Genomic DNA, 15,537 nt, shown 5'->3' with positions numbered 1-15,537 from the left:
TACCCCGCTTGGCAACATAGATCTTTCCAATAGTCTCCCTTCCTTTGAAATGAATCTTCATGAAGGCATATCCTATGACATCAATGTGTGAGCCACCATAACTGACTGGGCTAATGTCCGGTGCAAAAATTTGTGTCTCAAGAAAAGTCTTGTCCCATAGTTCATTGTCCAACTTGGTACACCGAAATCCAGAGTCTGCCAGAACCACAAACAACTTGTCTTCAATCACCACTTCGCATTCCAGCATACTGATGAGGTCTGCATCTACAGTTCCATCATCGTTCTAGATATGAAATTGGTCTAGACGTTCTCGCACATATTCTCCACTGTGCATACCCTGCCACCATATTTGCATACTCTAGCCTAGTGGCCCTTGATTCCACACATGTGGCAGGTTGGGTTTCTCGCATAGCAGTGAGGGTAGTTGTAAGAGTGATTGTTACTACCGCATCTGTAACATTTCATCCTTGAAAAATCTGTTGTGGGTTTGGGCTTGGTTCCATGTACAACCTTGGAAACATTGTCAACGAAATCCTGAGGTGTCTCCCTATGGGTCAACTCATGAATGCTACTGGGAGTTGGAGCATCGTCAGTTGGTGCTTTTTGGGCTTTTATCTCTTTGACCCAGCCAGAGGTATTTTCCATCCCTTCTACGATGGATATAGCTCCTTTGAGTGACGGATTTCTAGAGAAGAGTTGTTCTTGCACCCTATTACTGTTGATGGACCGGACCAGTTGAACACGTATAGAGTGAGTGATCTCACCAAACTCATAGGTGCGTGCAAGTGCCTTTAGAGAAGCTATGTAGTTACCAACATTCTGATTGGGTTCTTGGATTCTCATGAAGAATTTGTGCCTCTCCAAAACAACATTGATACGTGGCCCAAAATACAACTGTAATATTTTTATGGACATTTCGAACACATCAGACAGCTCACCATCGCCTTCACCTACAGGGATTACGTCAATGCTCTCATACATGTTGCGTCCCTCTATTCTAAGGTTGTGAAGCAGAATTGCTTGTTTTCTATGAGCAGAAAAATTCTCGCCACCAGTAGCAACCAAATAAGAATCAAACAATAGTTTCCATCTCTTCCAGGGCAAGAGAGGTTCACCTTTTTCACAAAGCAATGGGGGGGGGGCTGAATCCTTGAGTGGCTGCTATGCTGTGTCAGTATATATTGCAATATTAGTTTTGAAAGAACAAAAAAAACGAACTAACACCAATTTGGTTAAGAGCAAAATTATTGTGTAACTTGTATTAGAGAATGTAATTTGGTTATGTGGGTCCCATATCCAACATTAGAGTCTTCTTATAGGCAAGAGCGGTACAAAACTATAAAGTTGAGCGTGCACTTTGAGGCAGAAAGTCATGAAAGTATGATAACGGTATAAAAAGAAATAATACCTGTCAACGTATTAGTCCAATATTCTTGTCAGATGCGGCTTGGTAAAGCTTTGTGCTACCATTGTCATGGAGATTGACAACATCCAAAACGGAGGCACATAACACGTAAGTACGTGATGACGTGTTAGCGCATGCTCAATGTGAGCACAAACCAAATGAGTGCAACGTTGCGAGCCAAAAAATTGAAAAATATGCAAACAGTTCAAAATTGTTTAAATCCGATCCAAAGCTCACCAAAAAGCAGGAAAAGCAGCAAACAACATCCAGGAGTCCGCAGGACAAACATGGAAGGCACTTCCACACCAGCTACGAAGTCCGTGGGTTCGCAAAGAGGGAGAGTCGGTGGCAAACTTGTCCCTCGCAAGTGACTCTCGTCGCCAGTGTTACGAAGAGACACACAGGTAAGTTTTCTTAACTTTATTTTGTATTGATGAACAGCCACCAACTCCAGCTGCTGTCTTGTCAGTTCTCCTGGTACAACTGTATCCATGAGACGCTACCATGGAGATAGAACAGACAAAGACATGCAGCTCCTTTGAATCATTACAACACAAATCCAGTGAGAGTTTTGTTATCTGGTTTTCAGAAACGTGTTTTAAACTGATGTTGTATGTACTGTTTTCTTTGTAAATACTTTGATGTACTTGTTGTATTAATATGTTGTAAGACCATATATTGGTCGACTAAACAACTATTACTACTACTGTAAAACGTCCAATCCTTGTAAGTAACTTTTCATAATGGAATACATGATAACTAATATGACCAGATAGCTGATGAATCTCGAATGCCTAATATTCGTGCACAAGATAATTAGTAATATTTTTTACTGAAAGAACAGGTGACGTGGAAATATAATCCAATTCAAGACCAGGGGGGTCACTGTTCCTATAAGAACCCGGGCGAGCAGAGGGACAGGGTAGGTGCACTGCGTTATCAGTACAACATACGCCACGCATAGAGTGCACGTCCCCTACCTCTATCCAGGGAATTGCATCACCCATCCCGACGAGGAGCACACGCTCGATGATGAAGCATTACATCCCCAGGGATGTGTGAGGGCAACACTAAATAGCCCCTCCATCCCCCCCCGGGTCTTGAACTGATCACTATAGAGAGCATTGGACGTTCATCAGCTCCCAGTCCCCTTTTTTTATGCCAACGTGGACATATGACCTGATTGCTTACCTTTTGAAAAAGAAAAGAGGGTAACTACTGAATCTGGGATTTATGACTGGTCACCTGCCTTCACTAGCACTGTTGGTGGATTTACACCAAAGGAGGATAAAACCATTTATTTTAAAGCTCAGCTCTGCAGGACATCACAGACAAACTTTGGATCTCCAGGAGGTTACGAACAGTAATGAAGGGAGGTTGCAATTGAAGCTGGAGGAATGCAGACTGCCCCAGAGCCCACGGATAAATTACATACGCAGAAAAATCCACCAAATACTAGTGGGAACTGGATACTGCACGAGACACCCCGTTAAGATTTCTTAAAACAGGGGTTTAAAACGCATAGCTCAGGAGGTAAGTAGCTCCCTGTAGTGCAGCCCAGCATAGTAAGTAATTCAGAGGGTATATCCACTTTATGAATGTTAACTATTTAAAGGAGAGTATAATTTTATTTCATGCTGAACTCCACATCTATTTATTTTGCAGATATATGTAGACGTGGAATTAAGAATAGTACATTTATACCTACATAATTTCATGCTATTGTATTAGTCAATATTCTGGATATGATATTTCGGTATGACATTTCATCACTACTAGAAATCCTACAAGGGGTTGCATTATAGTGATTGTAATTGATGTGGTCACTAATGCAACAATGGTCAAAGCCATTAGCAGCTCGGGACTATTTTCACTGATCAGAAGTAGCTCTCATTATAGAAAAGGATAGAGGCCCTGCCTTAACATGTAGTGATGCACTTTAATGATATCCTTGTTACCATCACCTGTGGATTGTGTTCACCACCCCCGAGAAGACATCAAAGCACAAAACTGGTATACAGTTTTATGCAACATCCGAACAAAAAATCTGGAAAAACCCGGGGTCTTAAAGCGACTTTATGTCTTTATATTCGTGAACGCTGTAGGTCATAGTTTCAAAGCACAGTCAGGAAAACCCTAACCTAGGTATGGTCAATTTCTGATACAACTTCTGTGGTCTTGCTGTAAAGCGAGACAATATTTGGAGTCCTCACTCCACGTTACTGGTATATCAGGTACTGTTTTCTTACCTCCAGTTGTGTCACTTTCGTCTCTTCTTTGCGATTCAGTTCAAGAATACCCTCCAACTTTTTCTTCAATCGGTAGAGATAACTCTGAAACTTCTCCTAAAAGAAGAAAGTCCACACATTGTAAACCATAAACATTTTGTTCAACTATCATTCAGAGGTTGAGATACATACTTTATATTTGTCTTTTAAGGAAATTGTCCATTACTGCCAAAGGTACATGAAGGTGCTTCTTGTACGTTATCAGAGCAACCTATCACAGGGAACGCTAAAAGGGCAGTAACTCCGATGGCATGTCATCTGAACAGTACATCTTACAACATTTCATCTGGGCAGTAATTCTGTAAGCCATAGTCTCTGGACAAACACTTCTCATGGCATGTTCTCCTTGGCAAGTGACTAATGAAATTCACCAGAACAGGTTTTATTTTATAAATCAGCATGCTTAGATGCCATATTGGGATGATTTTATATTTCTGACATCCGACTGCTGGTGATGGCCATTTTATCAGGCACCTGATTTATGATGACAGGTATAGTCACTGGGACAAGAGTGTCTATAATTGGCATGTTCTACATAGAGGTTATGATGATTGGTCTGTTACCAAAGGTATTATGATGCTCGGGTTAGATAGCATGGGGTCTATGATGCTGTGCATGTTTTCTGGATTGTGAGGAGTGGCAGGTTCTCAGATGTACAATTTATGCTGATGGGCACGGTAGCTGGTAGCTGGCATTGCATTTATGACTAGACACATGTTGTGGTATTCTGTGGAGGCTTCTTAGCAATCACTAGATTTATGATGAAGATGATTTATGATGAAGATGTACTCCAGCACATGAATTCTGATGATGCATTTGTTATCTTTAAAATCTTTATCTTGGGGCAGGGCTTCGGCGCTGAAGCAACATGGTGGACCTTCCGTGAGCTCCGTACGGATGCGGAGCTTTATGCTGTTTTTCTGCCTCTCCAAAGCAGCCTTTGATGTTTCCAGCTGTGGCGCTTTTTAATTGGCGGTGGCGGCAAGTTTCCTTGCAGCTTCAGTACCCAAAGATACTTTTACGGTCCCAGGAGGCACGGCGATGAATTTTCCGCATTAAAAAGCGAGATGACGCCATTTTGAGTCGCGCTGCATGTTTTTGCCTGCTGTGATATGTTAATGCTACATTGGTGTAATTTGTAGCTTATCTAGCCTATCTAAGCTCTGGCTATGAGTTTCCGGACAGACTTTTTGTTGTTAAGCGCACTTTTTTGTTACTAGAAACTGCTGTGGCGACTTCGTCATCTTCATCAGTCATTTTAGGATGTGCAATGCCTAACAAAACACTTCATCATTTAATCTTCTTGTTTTCCATTTTTAGCCTTGGCTGACCTTTATTTCATGTATATGCAATAGTTGTGATATGTGGTGAACTGGTCTCCATTTTCTGCAGGCAATTGATTGTTCTTAACAGTAACAATTCTTCTCTTCATCTGGGTTGACCTTAAATGTCATTCTATATTTACACCACAGATTAATGTATTTCGCCTCTGCCTTTTTGAATGTTGCAAGGCTCTGAAGTTCACTTACATTTTGACAGCCATTATATCCTTTTTATTGTATGGGCCGGATTCGTCCTTCTCTATTGCCTGCTCGTCGTTCTACTGATCTGATGTGTTGTTCTACTGATCACAACACGATGGCCAGTGATTCACACACATCTTCTAAACAAATGTCTTCAGGTACGAAACCAAAAAATGACCCACCTTCCCCCATTTTATCTTCTCAGAATCCTGTGTTAGACTCCATTTTGGATGGGGTACACGGTCTTCAACCATTTATGAGCGCTACCAATGAGAAGCTGCAACAAATAGAAGATCGCTGGATTGTCATGGAGAGAAAGGTGTTGGGAGCTAGAACATCGCGTGTGAGATCTTCAGGATATTTCTACAAAAATACCTATGTTAGAGAAAGATTCACAAATTCAAACTCCACACCGAAGACCTTGAAAATCGAAACCAAAGAAATAATCTTCATCTTTATGGTCTTCCAGAGAATATTGAGGGCTCCGATATGTTATCCTTCTTGAAAAAGTTTCGCCCGGATCTCCTGGCTCTTCAATCCTCACCGTCTCTCAACATACACCGCGCGCATCGATTGGGACATCTTCAACCTAACTCAAATAAGCCTTGTGGCATTATAATGCTCTTTTTGGAATTTACTGATCTTATGCGTGTCCTGAAGGCTGTTAAAATTAAACTTTGTCTTATTTTGTCTGGTCACAACCTTTTAATTTCACAGGATGTCTCTAATGCAACGAATGCCAGTCGCAAAGAATTCTTAGCTCTTCGCCCCCAAATGAGACACTTGAACATTCAATATGGCAGTCTTCATCCTGGTCTCTGCAAGATTACACATGAAGGAAACTCACGTTCTTTCGACGATCCAGCTAAACTGAAAATCTTTCTAAGTGGCATTTCTTCTTGTAACGATTAAACTCCTTTTTTTGTTTAGCTTTTTGAGGTTTCTTATAATATATATACACCTCTTTTTGTCGCTATTAATCTTTTTTCTTTTCTATTAGAAGGTATCTTTACTTCTTTTTCTTTCTTTATATTGTTAACTAACTATTCTTATTCCTCAGTATTCTTCATTTATCCTTTCTTGTTTGTTATTCGATATGTCTCCATTCTTCAAGAGGCTCTGTATATTCATCTATTAGTCCGTTCTGGTCGCCGTCTTTGTTTTCGGTGTTCACATGCTCTTCACATACCGGTTAATCGTTTCACTTCAGATCTGGATTTTTTTCCCTTGATCGGTCTACTTTTTATCTCCCTCTTTTTACCTTCCCTCTTTCGCTTTCTATCCTGTTCTGGACTTTTACTTTCTTTTACCTTTTCCCTTGTCTAACATGAGTGTGTTTCTAAGCTACTCATCTAGCCAATTTACTGTTCTTGCCTTATATTATGCTGCCCATTATACCTATCCCCATATTCCCTTGCTCAACCCGCAACATGTTTAATGTTGTGTTGTGGAATATTCATAGTCTTGGTTACCCCGTAGTGCATCAAAAGGTACTTTCCCATTTACCTAAACATAATTCCCAAGTAGCTTTTTTACAGGAAAAGCATTGTAATGACATTGAATCCCTCAAACGTCAATGGGTATATCAAGTTGTTATCTCTCATGCTAATAATCGCAAAGGTGATGCTGCCATTTTGTTCCACAAATCTCCTAATACTCAGATTTTATCCACTGAATGTGATACGAATGGATGAGGAGTTTTGGTTGATGCTAAATTACAAAAACAAATAACTTTTAAAAAATATTTATGGACCTGTTAAAGCTAACCCGGAATTTTGGCCTAGTCTCAACGTGAAACTTTCTTCAATCTGGAAACCTAATATAATTGTTGCCGGTGACTTTAATGAATTGTTAGATCCTTTATCTGATAGAAAATCTAAGTGCAAATTCAAACCTGATAATTCCCATACAGCTTTTTCAGGCTGCCATTTCCTCTCATCCATTCTTTGTGTGTGGAAGACTTGTAATCCCGACTTATGTGAATTCACAATTTTTTTCAAATGTACACCACACTATGTCTTGTATTGATTATATTTTGGTTTCCAAATCCCTCCTTCCCTCTATTGAATCATCAGAGATTGGTTCTATTTTTTATTTCTGACCTTGCTCTTGCCTTATCTTCCCTGGATATGTCCTTCCTGTCTGCCAAAGAGGGCCGATGGCGCTTCAATAATACTTTATTAGATCAAACCTTTATTGTGTAAGTGACCTTGTTTATTAATACATTTTTTCAATGTAATCATTCTAAAGATACCTCTATTCCTAACAACTGGGATGCTTTTAAAGCTTCCTTCATGGCTTTTACTATTGCTTACTCGGCCAAAAAGAAAAAAAACAATAAATGCTCAATATCTCTTTAACCTCAAACATATTAAAAATCTCGAACATGCTTACTTTACCTCCAAATCTTCTTCATGCTTAAATGATTTGATTAAGGCTAAATCTACTCTGAACAAAATTGTCACGATTGATGCTTATAATGTCCTTCTTAAAATCAAGTCCAAGTTCCAAGTATCATGGTGGCCAAAATAAGGCTGGTAAATTGTTAGCCAATTATTTAAAAATTAAATCAGAAAAGAAAACCGTTGGTCCCATTCGATGTGAGCGTAGTAATGTGATGCTACATTCTGATCACAACATTACCAATGCCTTTCAATCTTATTACAAACAATTATATACTGTAGATAAAGACCCCTCCTAAGATGATATTGCATCATTTTTTAAAGGACTTCCCAACCCTCCTTCCATTCCTGAAACCCTTTCTTTCTAAGAAAAAGCATTTCCCTTTCAGAAATTACTGATGCTCTTACATCCCTAAAAAGCTCCTGGCCCTAATGGCTTCACTATTGAGCTTCTCTTATTTTTCCCTCCATTTTTGCTCCCAAATTACTTGAGCTTTACACCTCATTTTTGTCTAATTTTAAGGCTAGTGGATCTTTTTTAGGAGCCCTTATTATTCCTAAATTCGATAAAGACCCTACCATATGTAAAAACTATAGACCCATTTCACTAATTAACTATCATTGTAAGGTTTTTGCAAACATTTTAGCTTCCCCTGTTGAATGATATTATCCCCCTTTTTATTAAACCTGACCAATCGGGTTTTATTAAGGGCAGACTTGCATCTGACAACTCCAGAATGTTTCCAATATTCTTGCCCTTGGGAAAAAGTATCCATCTCCCTTAGCAGCTCTGATATTGGATGCTGAGAAAGCATTTGGTCGTATAAATTTGGATTTTCTGTTTTCTACCATTTGTTGGTTTGGGTCATAATTTTATTTCCCTAATCAAATAGTTATATACTGACTCACGTGCATGTGTTTGTTAATGGACATTTTCCCCCTGTTTTAAACTCTATAGAGGTACTAGACAATGTTGCCCTTTGCCTCCATTACCTTTTCTCCTATACTTAGAACCTTTTCTGGAGCAAATCAGATGCAACCCTGATATAATCGGATTTAAGATCAATTCTCAAGAAGTAAAATTATCTGCTTAGGCAGATGATGATTTAATTTATATGTCTAATCTTTCTACGTCCATTGACCCATTTTTACAAGAGATTCGTTGTTTCTCCAAGGTTTCTGGTTATAAATTGAATTTTTCTAAAACTGAAATTCTACCACTAAATGTCTCTTGTTACCATTATATGTTTCACAAGTCAAATTTCACATGGTGTCCACAAAGGATTAAATATTTAGGAGTCTGGTTCTCGTCCAATATTCCTGATACACTTACTTATAATTTCACCATCCTAAAATCCAAAAGTTATTATCTTCCTGGTCTCCACTTTTCTTATCTTGGTGGGGTAGATTAGATACTATCAAAATGATGATTGCCCCTTGTGTTCTTTATTTACTTTCTATGTTACCTTTAAAAATTCCTATTTATTATTTTTCCCAAATCAACTCCTTATGTATTAAGTTCCTTTGGAATAACAAATGTGCTTGTATTTCCCTATAGAAGCTACTCAGACCGAAACCTGAAGGGGGTGTAAGATTTCCTGATTTTTAGCTATATCATGCTGGCTTTTTAACCCGTCAATTTTTTTCTATTTCTAAAGATTATTATGATGCTCCTATACCTAAATGGATTGTTTTTGAACATTCATTTGTTAAATTAATTTTCCTTTAAAAATGTTATGTCTAATTGCACCTTCATATAAAAAAACCCTATTCAAGTATTCCCACTATTTATTACGCAAACTTTTTAACCAAGGATCTAATTCTCATCAATCCTTTCTTTTATCCTCTATTTGGTACAACTAATTCATTACATTTTGCCAAAAATCATTCTATTTCAAATATTGAAATGTTTTGGTTCATCAGTTGACCTCCCATTATTCTATTTTACTGGAGAAGCATGGCCTACCGGTTTCCTGTCTCCAACAATACAGTCAATTCCTAAACTCCATACTTATTTATGAAACAATAACTTTACACATGATGTTTCACCATGTAGTCCTCGGACACCTCTATACGATCTTTCTACTGATTCCACACCTAAAGCTTTCTTTATTTATAAGTGTCTTTCTTCCCCTCTTACTAAAATAAATAAATCACCTCTTGAACTATTATGGGAAAGTGATTTATATCAATCTTTATCTATTCACCAGTGGGACTTATTATGGAGTAAATTATTTAAAACAATGAGGCTGCCAATATAACTCAATCTTTATTTTTTTATCTACAGTAGAGCTGTAATTACCCCTGCTTTTCTGCATAAAATTAACTAATTTGTTTCCACCTCCTGTTGGTCCGGTCTTAAGTCTGATGGTACTTTGTGTCACCTTCTCTATCATTGGTCGACAGTTAATATATTTTAGAAAACTATTTGGGCAAAATGTTTATTGATTTTCTCATGTAATATTCCTCTTTCTATCCAGAATGTTTTTCTTGGTACTGTGTCTGCTGAAGTTGATAATTTATCTCCAAAACCCATTTTATTTGGTCTATTTTTTGCTCTTGCTTTTAAAATGATGTTATCTTGTTGTAAAGACAACGCTAAGTTATCTCTACTACAGCTTGGTGGAACCTGATTGGTGATGAACATAGAATATCTACTATTTCTTCCTCTTCTTTATCTCGGAAAATCAAATCAGACCTGCTATGGCTACCTTTCATTACCTTCCTATTTTCACACTCTTAATTTTCCTAATAACTCATTATCTTTCCTTTCATTCTCTTTCTTTGGTTCCCTCTGTAGTGTAGTTCCTATGTTCCCAACAGGCTCTGCGCATTGGAATAATATACACTATAGATTTGACATAGGACTGAGGTCAATATGTCTCTATCGATTATATTAAACTTAATGGTGTGTGTCGACTAACTCAGAGGTCACTAGAAACTTTCTCGAATTCACAAGAAGGGATTAGTTTCTGACAACCGCATAAACGTGACAACTTTTGTTTCCCTAGGGCTGGAACAAATATCTTCAGAGTCGTGGAAACAATAGAGAACTATTTCACTCAGTCAATCGTGCATGCTTCGTTTTTCTACAGAGTTGCAGAGAAATAGTGAGACGGGCGTTTTTAATAAAAGGGGTTTATTGAAGAGTCCTCTTTCTCGTGCAAGAGAGGTGAACTGCTACAATCGTTAGACAGAATGCAAAGTATAATGCGTACAGCATAAACAGTAATATGAAATAATACTGTAATAGCATTTTCTTGTTGCTATGTCATATAAAAATACATACATAAATAACACAGGCTAAAATACTCAGCTGGCCCTTCTAAAATACGCCTACCCCAGTGTTCCTAACCTAGGTCTATTAGGAGGGAAGAAGTAGGCGCTGTCTTTAGCTAAGTTTAGTTTTTGTTAAGAATTGCCAAAGGTTTCTCTAGGTTCAAATCAGCTCCATACCTTAGAAAGCAGGAGGTTGGTATCTCTGTCTCAGACTCGATTTCCCAACACCCCGCAAGGGGAGTCAGAAACACTGGAGCTGCATTCTTGGCAGGAGAGGACAGCTTCTAATCAGTGCATCAGCTGGAGAGTTGGCTTCCTTCATCACTTGCTATAGCGAGCAGCGTCGTGCAAGTAGGGAGTCGAACTGCACCGAACTACGCCATGCTTGGCTATAGCAAGGAAGGTATATTTATACCTTGAAGGAATTTAGGAATGCCAGCTTTGACGTAAGTCGGGCATATGATTGTCATGGATGAACACCTAAGGAATAGTTGTTCATGCATAATAAATGAGTTCTTGGAAAAAAATCAATATTCAAGCAGGGGGGATTTCCCTAACGGCTTAAGAGTCTGGTTTTCCAAGAAATCGTCATGAGGTTTGGTGAACGGATGGATGTAGCCATGACTGTATTTGGGTGCATGGGCTATGCCTAAATAAGGTCTGGATTTCTATGCCTATATAAGGGCAACGCGAATTGTACCTATATATGGGAATGAATCTGGAAAATTCATATGGAATCTAAAACGACATACAACACCTCTTTTTCTTCCCTTCTTCTTTACCTTTGTTTCTTTCCTTCATTTCTTTTTGAAAAAAAGAAAAGAAAATGTATTATAAATTGTATAGCTTTGATTCTTCTCTGTTCTTCTGTTTATTACTATACCTAGAATAATATTCCTATGTTGTTAAGAATGTTCTGGTTCAATTGTTATCACTATTGTTATACATTGTTAATAAGGTATATTTTCCTTTATTTTTTGTACTCCTTACTAATCTTTATCCTCAATAAAATTACTAAACAAAAAAAAATCTTTATCTTTTAAAATGCTCCAGTGATAAGTAATGGTTCATTTCTGCCTCTCCATAAACCCTTTGGCCAACATTTTGGGGTAATGCGGAACTTCCCACAAACCTTTCCCAATGTTAGGCAGACTCTCACCAGTCTTACCCAGGAGGCATGTTAATCTGCTTCATCACCTTACCCCCTCCCTTTCTTGCTTCCCTCTTTTATGTTTTATCATACCATTTTAACTAATGATTTATTTTTGTTGGATTCCCTGCTTGCTTTGCAAATTATGATACTCTGTGTTTTCATGCATTCGCTGGTGAATAGTGCGTTATGCTCTCCATTACTTCCTCTACTTGGCTCTAGCCTGCTGGTCATCTTGTTCACTAGGGTCACAATGTTTAAACCGGAAACTGCTACTTTTGTCACTATTCTTTTTATTTTTTAATCATATTTTTCACTCTTGTTTTATTGCATTTGACACTATTACTGACTTTTTGCATTTTAGTTTTTTTACCGTTTGTACATATGCATAACTGCCTGCCTTTTACTTACATTGTCATGGTCAGAAATTACCCTGCATAACTCTAGAGAAAAGTGCTGCCCTACCCTGTAGGGTTTTGTCACATTTTGTTTTCACTCAGTGAGCACGAAAAGTATGCAAGCCCAATGAGGGTACTCACTGCTTTAACAACGTGAGACCCTGGAGAAGTCCTTTTTAGGGGGGCTCCCATTTCTCTACTGGGGCTCTGTGGGACTGGTGGTGGGGGTAGTTTGACAAGTAGTGAAGGGTTAGACCATTTCCCCTGTTCCCTCCAGAGAGAAGTGCATATCCTGATCTCATCCATCTAGATTTGCCACTCTTCATTAGACAAGGGATTTTCCCTCAGTGTGGAACATGTAAAAAGAAAGTGTGTCAATATGTTGAGTGAGAGGGATGTGTGCTTATCTGAGGGAGTTCACTTTCGATTCCATGTTGACTCCACTGCTCTGTGACAACCCAACGGGTGAAAAGTTCTGCAAATGGCTGTCCAGGTTTCAGCTGACATGTGCACCTGACTTTTTGCTTTACCCCCTGGTCTTGTCCTCCTGGTCCCAGTCTTTACTCTGCGAGGCATCTCATTCACATGCCCCTGGATAAAATCCCAGTTTTTTATTGTCCCGTTCTATATCTATAGTGGTGTTAATGAACATATCTCCTCTTCTCCCTCCTCCTGTCTCTGTCTTCTGACAGGGGTAAGCACACAGTTTCCCTTGTGTTTTGTTGTAATGTATTTAAATTTACAATGGTACAGTTTTCCCTGCCCTTACCTGGGGGGAAGTGGAAGCCATCATATTACCGTCTGTTGATGCGCTCCTCGCTCATGTGCTGGGCTGGGGAGCTTACATAGGTATCAGCGGCCAGGCCATTGAGGCACTCCAGTAGTGTCATTACCCAACGCTGGTGTTGTTTGGCAGGCAGAGGGTGGCACCAGTGTATATTTAGGGACATCTCACATGAGCGTTTTTTATTTACTAGTCCTTACACCATTTAAAAGACACCACTATTGCATGTCATTTGGCATCTCTCATAGCGCAGGGCAGCTTCTTCATACAAAAGAAAAGCAAGAAAGCTGTTGATAAGCAGCATAATACTGAACATATAGTTGAGGCGGACGTTCTGCAAATCTTGAGATCCAATCTGCAATATCTAATAAAAGAAGAAGTAGAGTCTGCTTTGGTGGAGGCCTGAGCCAAACACCAGAAAGAGGATCAGGATGAGGATCAAGATACCAATTAAAGGGGAAAATATGTTCATGGTCTTCAGTGGAAAGGTCCCTTTAAGCATTTTAGAGACTCACTGGGGTTTTAAGAGAAACCTCAAGTAGAGAAATGTTTCTATTCCCAATACAGTAGAACACCAATGGATAATTTACCTCTCCATGATTTCCATAAAAATGTGGTGTAAAGAGAATGGAGGGACACTGATAAAGCCTCTATATCTCGCTTTTTGAATAGGGGGTTTTTACAGCAAGGTTTTGTGGGTGATTTTCTTCCTACCCCCAAAGTGAACCCTATATTGGCATCTCTGACTTCATCATCAAACCTGGGCTCTGAAGATGGGACTCTCTTCCTAATGCAGTGGGCAGGAAGTTAGAAGCTGCCTTTAAAAAGCATTTGCTGTAGCCATTTTTTCAATCAGGGCGAGTTCCTACACAGCGCACGCTACACAAGATCTTCTGAAAAACATTCAGCAACTGTTTGCATACAAGTTAATGAGGAGCCAACCACTCTGATAGCACATATGTAACTGCTGTCGAAATTTCCTTCAGATTTCCCCATTGACAATTTATGGGCGAACACTGCGGGGCGTTGCATCCTTTGGATTAAATCCTGGAAACTGGAGGAATCACAGAGATCTCTTTTCCAAAACTGTCTTTTACTAGGCCCAAATTATTTGGAGCAGACCTGGTTTTGATGGTCCAGAAGCAGTGGAGGAAAAGAAGATCTTGCGTGACTTCAAGCTTCACAATGGGAAATAATTATTTTTGACTAAGCAATATTTCTACCAGGACAAGCATTGCATCCTTTTTAAAGCTGAGCCTGTGGCCGGGGACTGTGCTCACCACCAAATTCTGATCTATGGACACTCTTTAGGATCCAGCAAAAAGTCACAACAGTGACTATAACAGAGTGGGGGAAAGATTGCTACTATACTCCAAATCTAGATTGCACTATGAATATGTAGATTATATGGAGGCGAGGGATTGTTATGCTTGCATGCAGTTGCCTCCTTCAGTAGCTGAGGCTATTACCCACAACCATCTTCCTTTGACATATGGTATTAGCTGTAGTTTGCTTCTTACTATATTTTATGCCAAGGGGCACTCTGGGTATTAATTTTCAAATTATGATCTGATCTTTTCAGAAGTGCAAATGTTTTAGCACTTGAACAGACATTCATATGCCAAGACTGCTGAAATTGCTGGTATATATTTTGCTTCAACCAAAACAAAAAAGATACAGCATATGCTTATCGACATAATTTAACATGTGTCCTTACCGACGTTGAAAAGGAACTTATAGATCAAGTAGAAGATAGATATAGGGCGGTGTTAACTGTTGCCGCAAAGCGGATTCGTGTTCAGGAGTGGTCACAAGAGGAGAGGGAACATCTGACAGCAGGGAACACTGGAGCATTATCACTGGATTATCAATACAGGCAAAGATTGTGTGAGCACAATGACAGCAGTGACTACAATTCTATATTCATAGGAAAGAGTGAATGTTATCACATGTTTGAGTTTCAAGTATCTTGGATGTTGTTTGTGGATGGAACTGATCCAGTGATTCCTGGCGTTTATTTTGTCTGTGGGAAGAATGCTTATATTAAGCTACCTAGAAAGTGGTATAGTACTTATCATGTAGAAGATTTTAATCACCCTGTTTTGGGAGGAGAAGTTGAGACAAACGCGGCTTGAGTGCTGGAGAAAATGTGGGAGACATTATTGGAGCCATAATACCGAATGTAGGTGTGGTACTGAATGATATTAAGATTCGAAAGTTGTCCACAGTAGTTTACAAGTTATCTACTAGTAATACTGCAGCTTTGTTGCTTGTAAATACTGAGATGGCTGCTATTAGAGCCAAGGTT

The 15,537-nt window shown here is 39.0% G+C and overlaps 1 protein-coding gene across 1 annotated transcript in view; it reads right to left on the bottom strand.

Annotated features, from left to right (window-relative positions):
- Window positions 1-15,537, bottom strand: part of LOC144756161 (E3 ubiquitin-protein ligase TRIM39-like) — a 388,718-nt gene that overhangs the window by 363,842 nt on the left and 9,339 nt on the right. The window contains exon 2 of the mRNA XM_078645740.1: window positions 3,655-3,750. Within this exon, the coding sequence (XP_078501866.1) occupies window positions 3,655-3,750 (96 nt within the window). The remainder of the gene's footprint in view (window positions 1-3,654; window positions 3,751-15,537) is intronic.

Source organism: Lissotriton helveticus, chromosome 5_1 (assembly GCF_964261635.1).
Source record: "Lissotriton helveticus chromosome 5_1, aLisHel1.1, whole genome shotgun sequence".
Lineage (NCBI taxonomy): Eukaryota > Metazoa > Chordata > Amphibia > Caudata > Salamandridae > Lissotriton > Lissotriton helveticus.
This window is presented reverse-complemented; position numbering and strand designations above follow the sequence as displayed.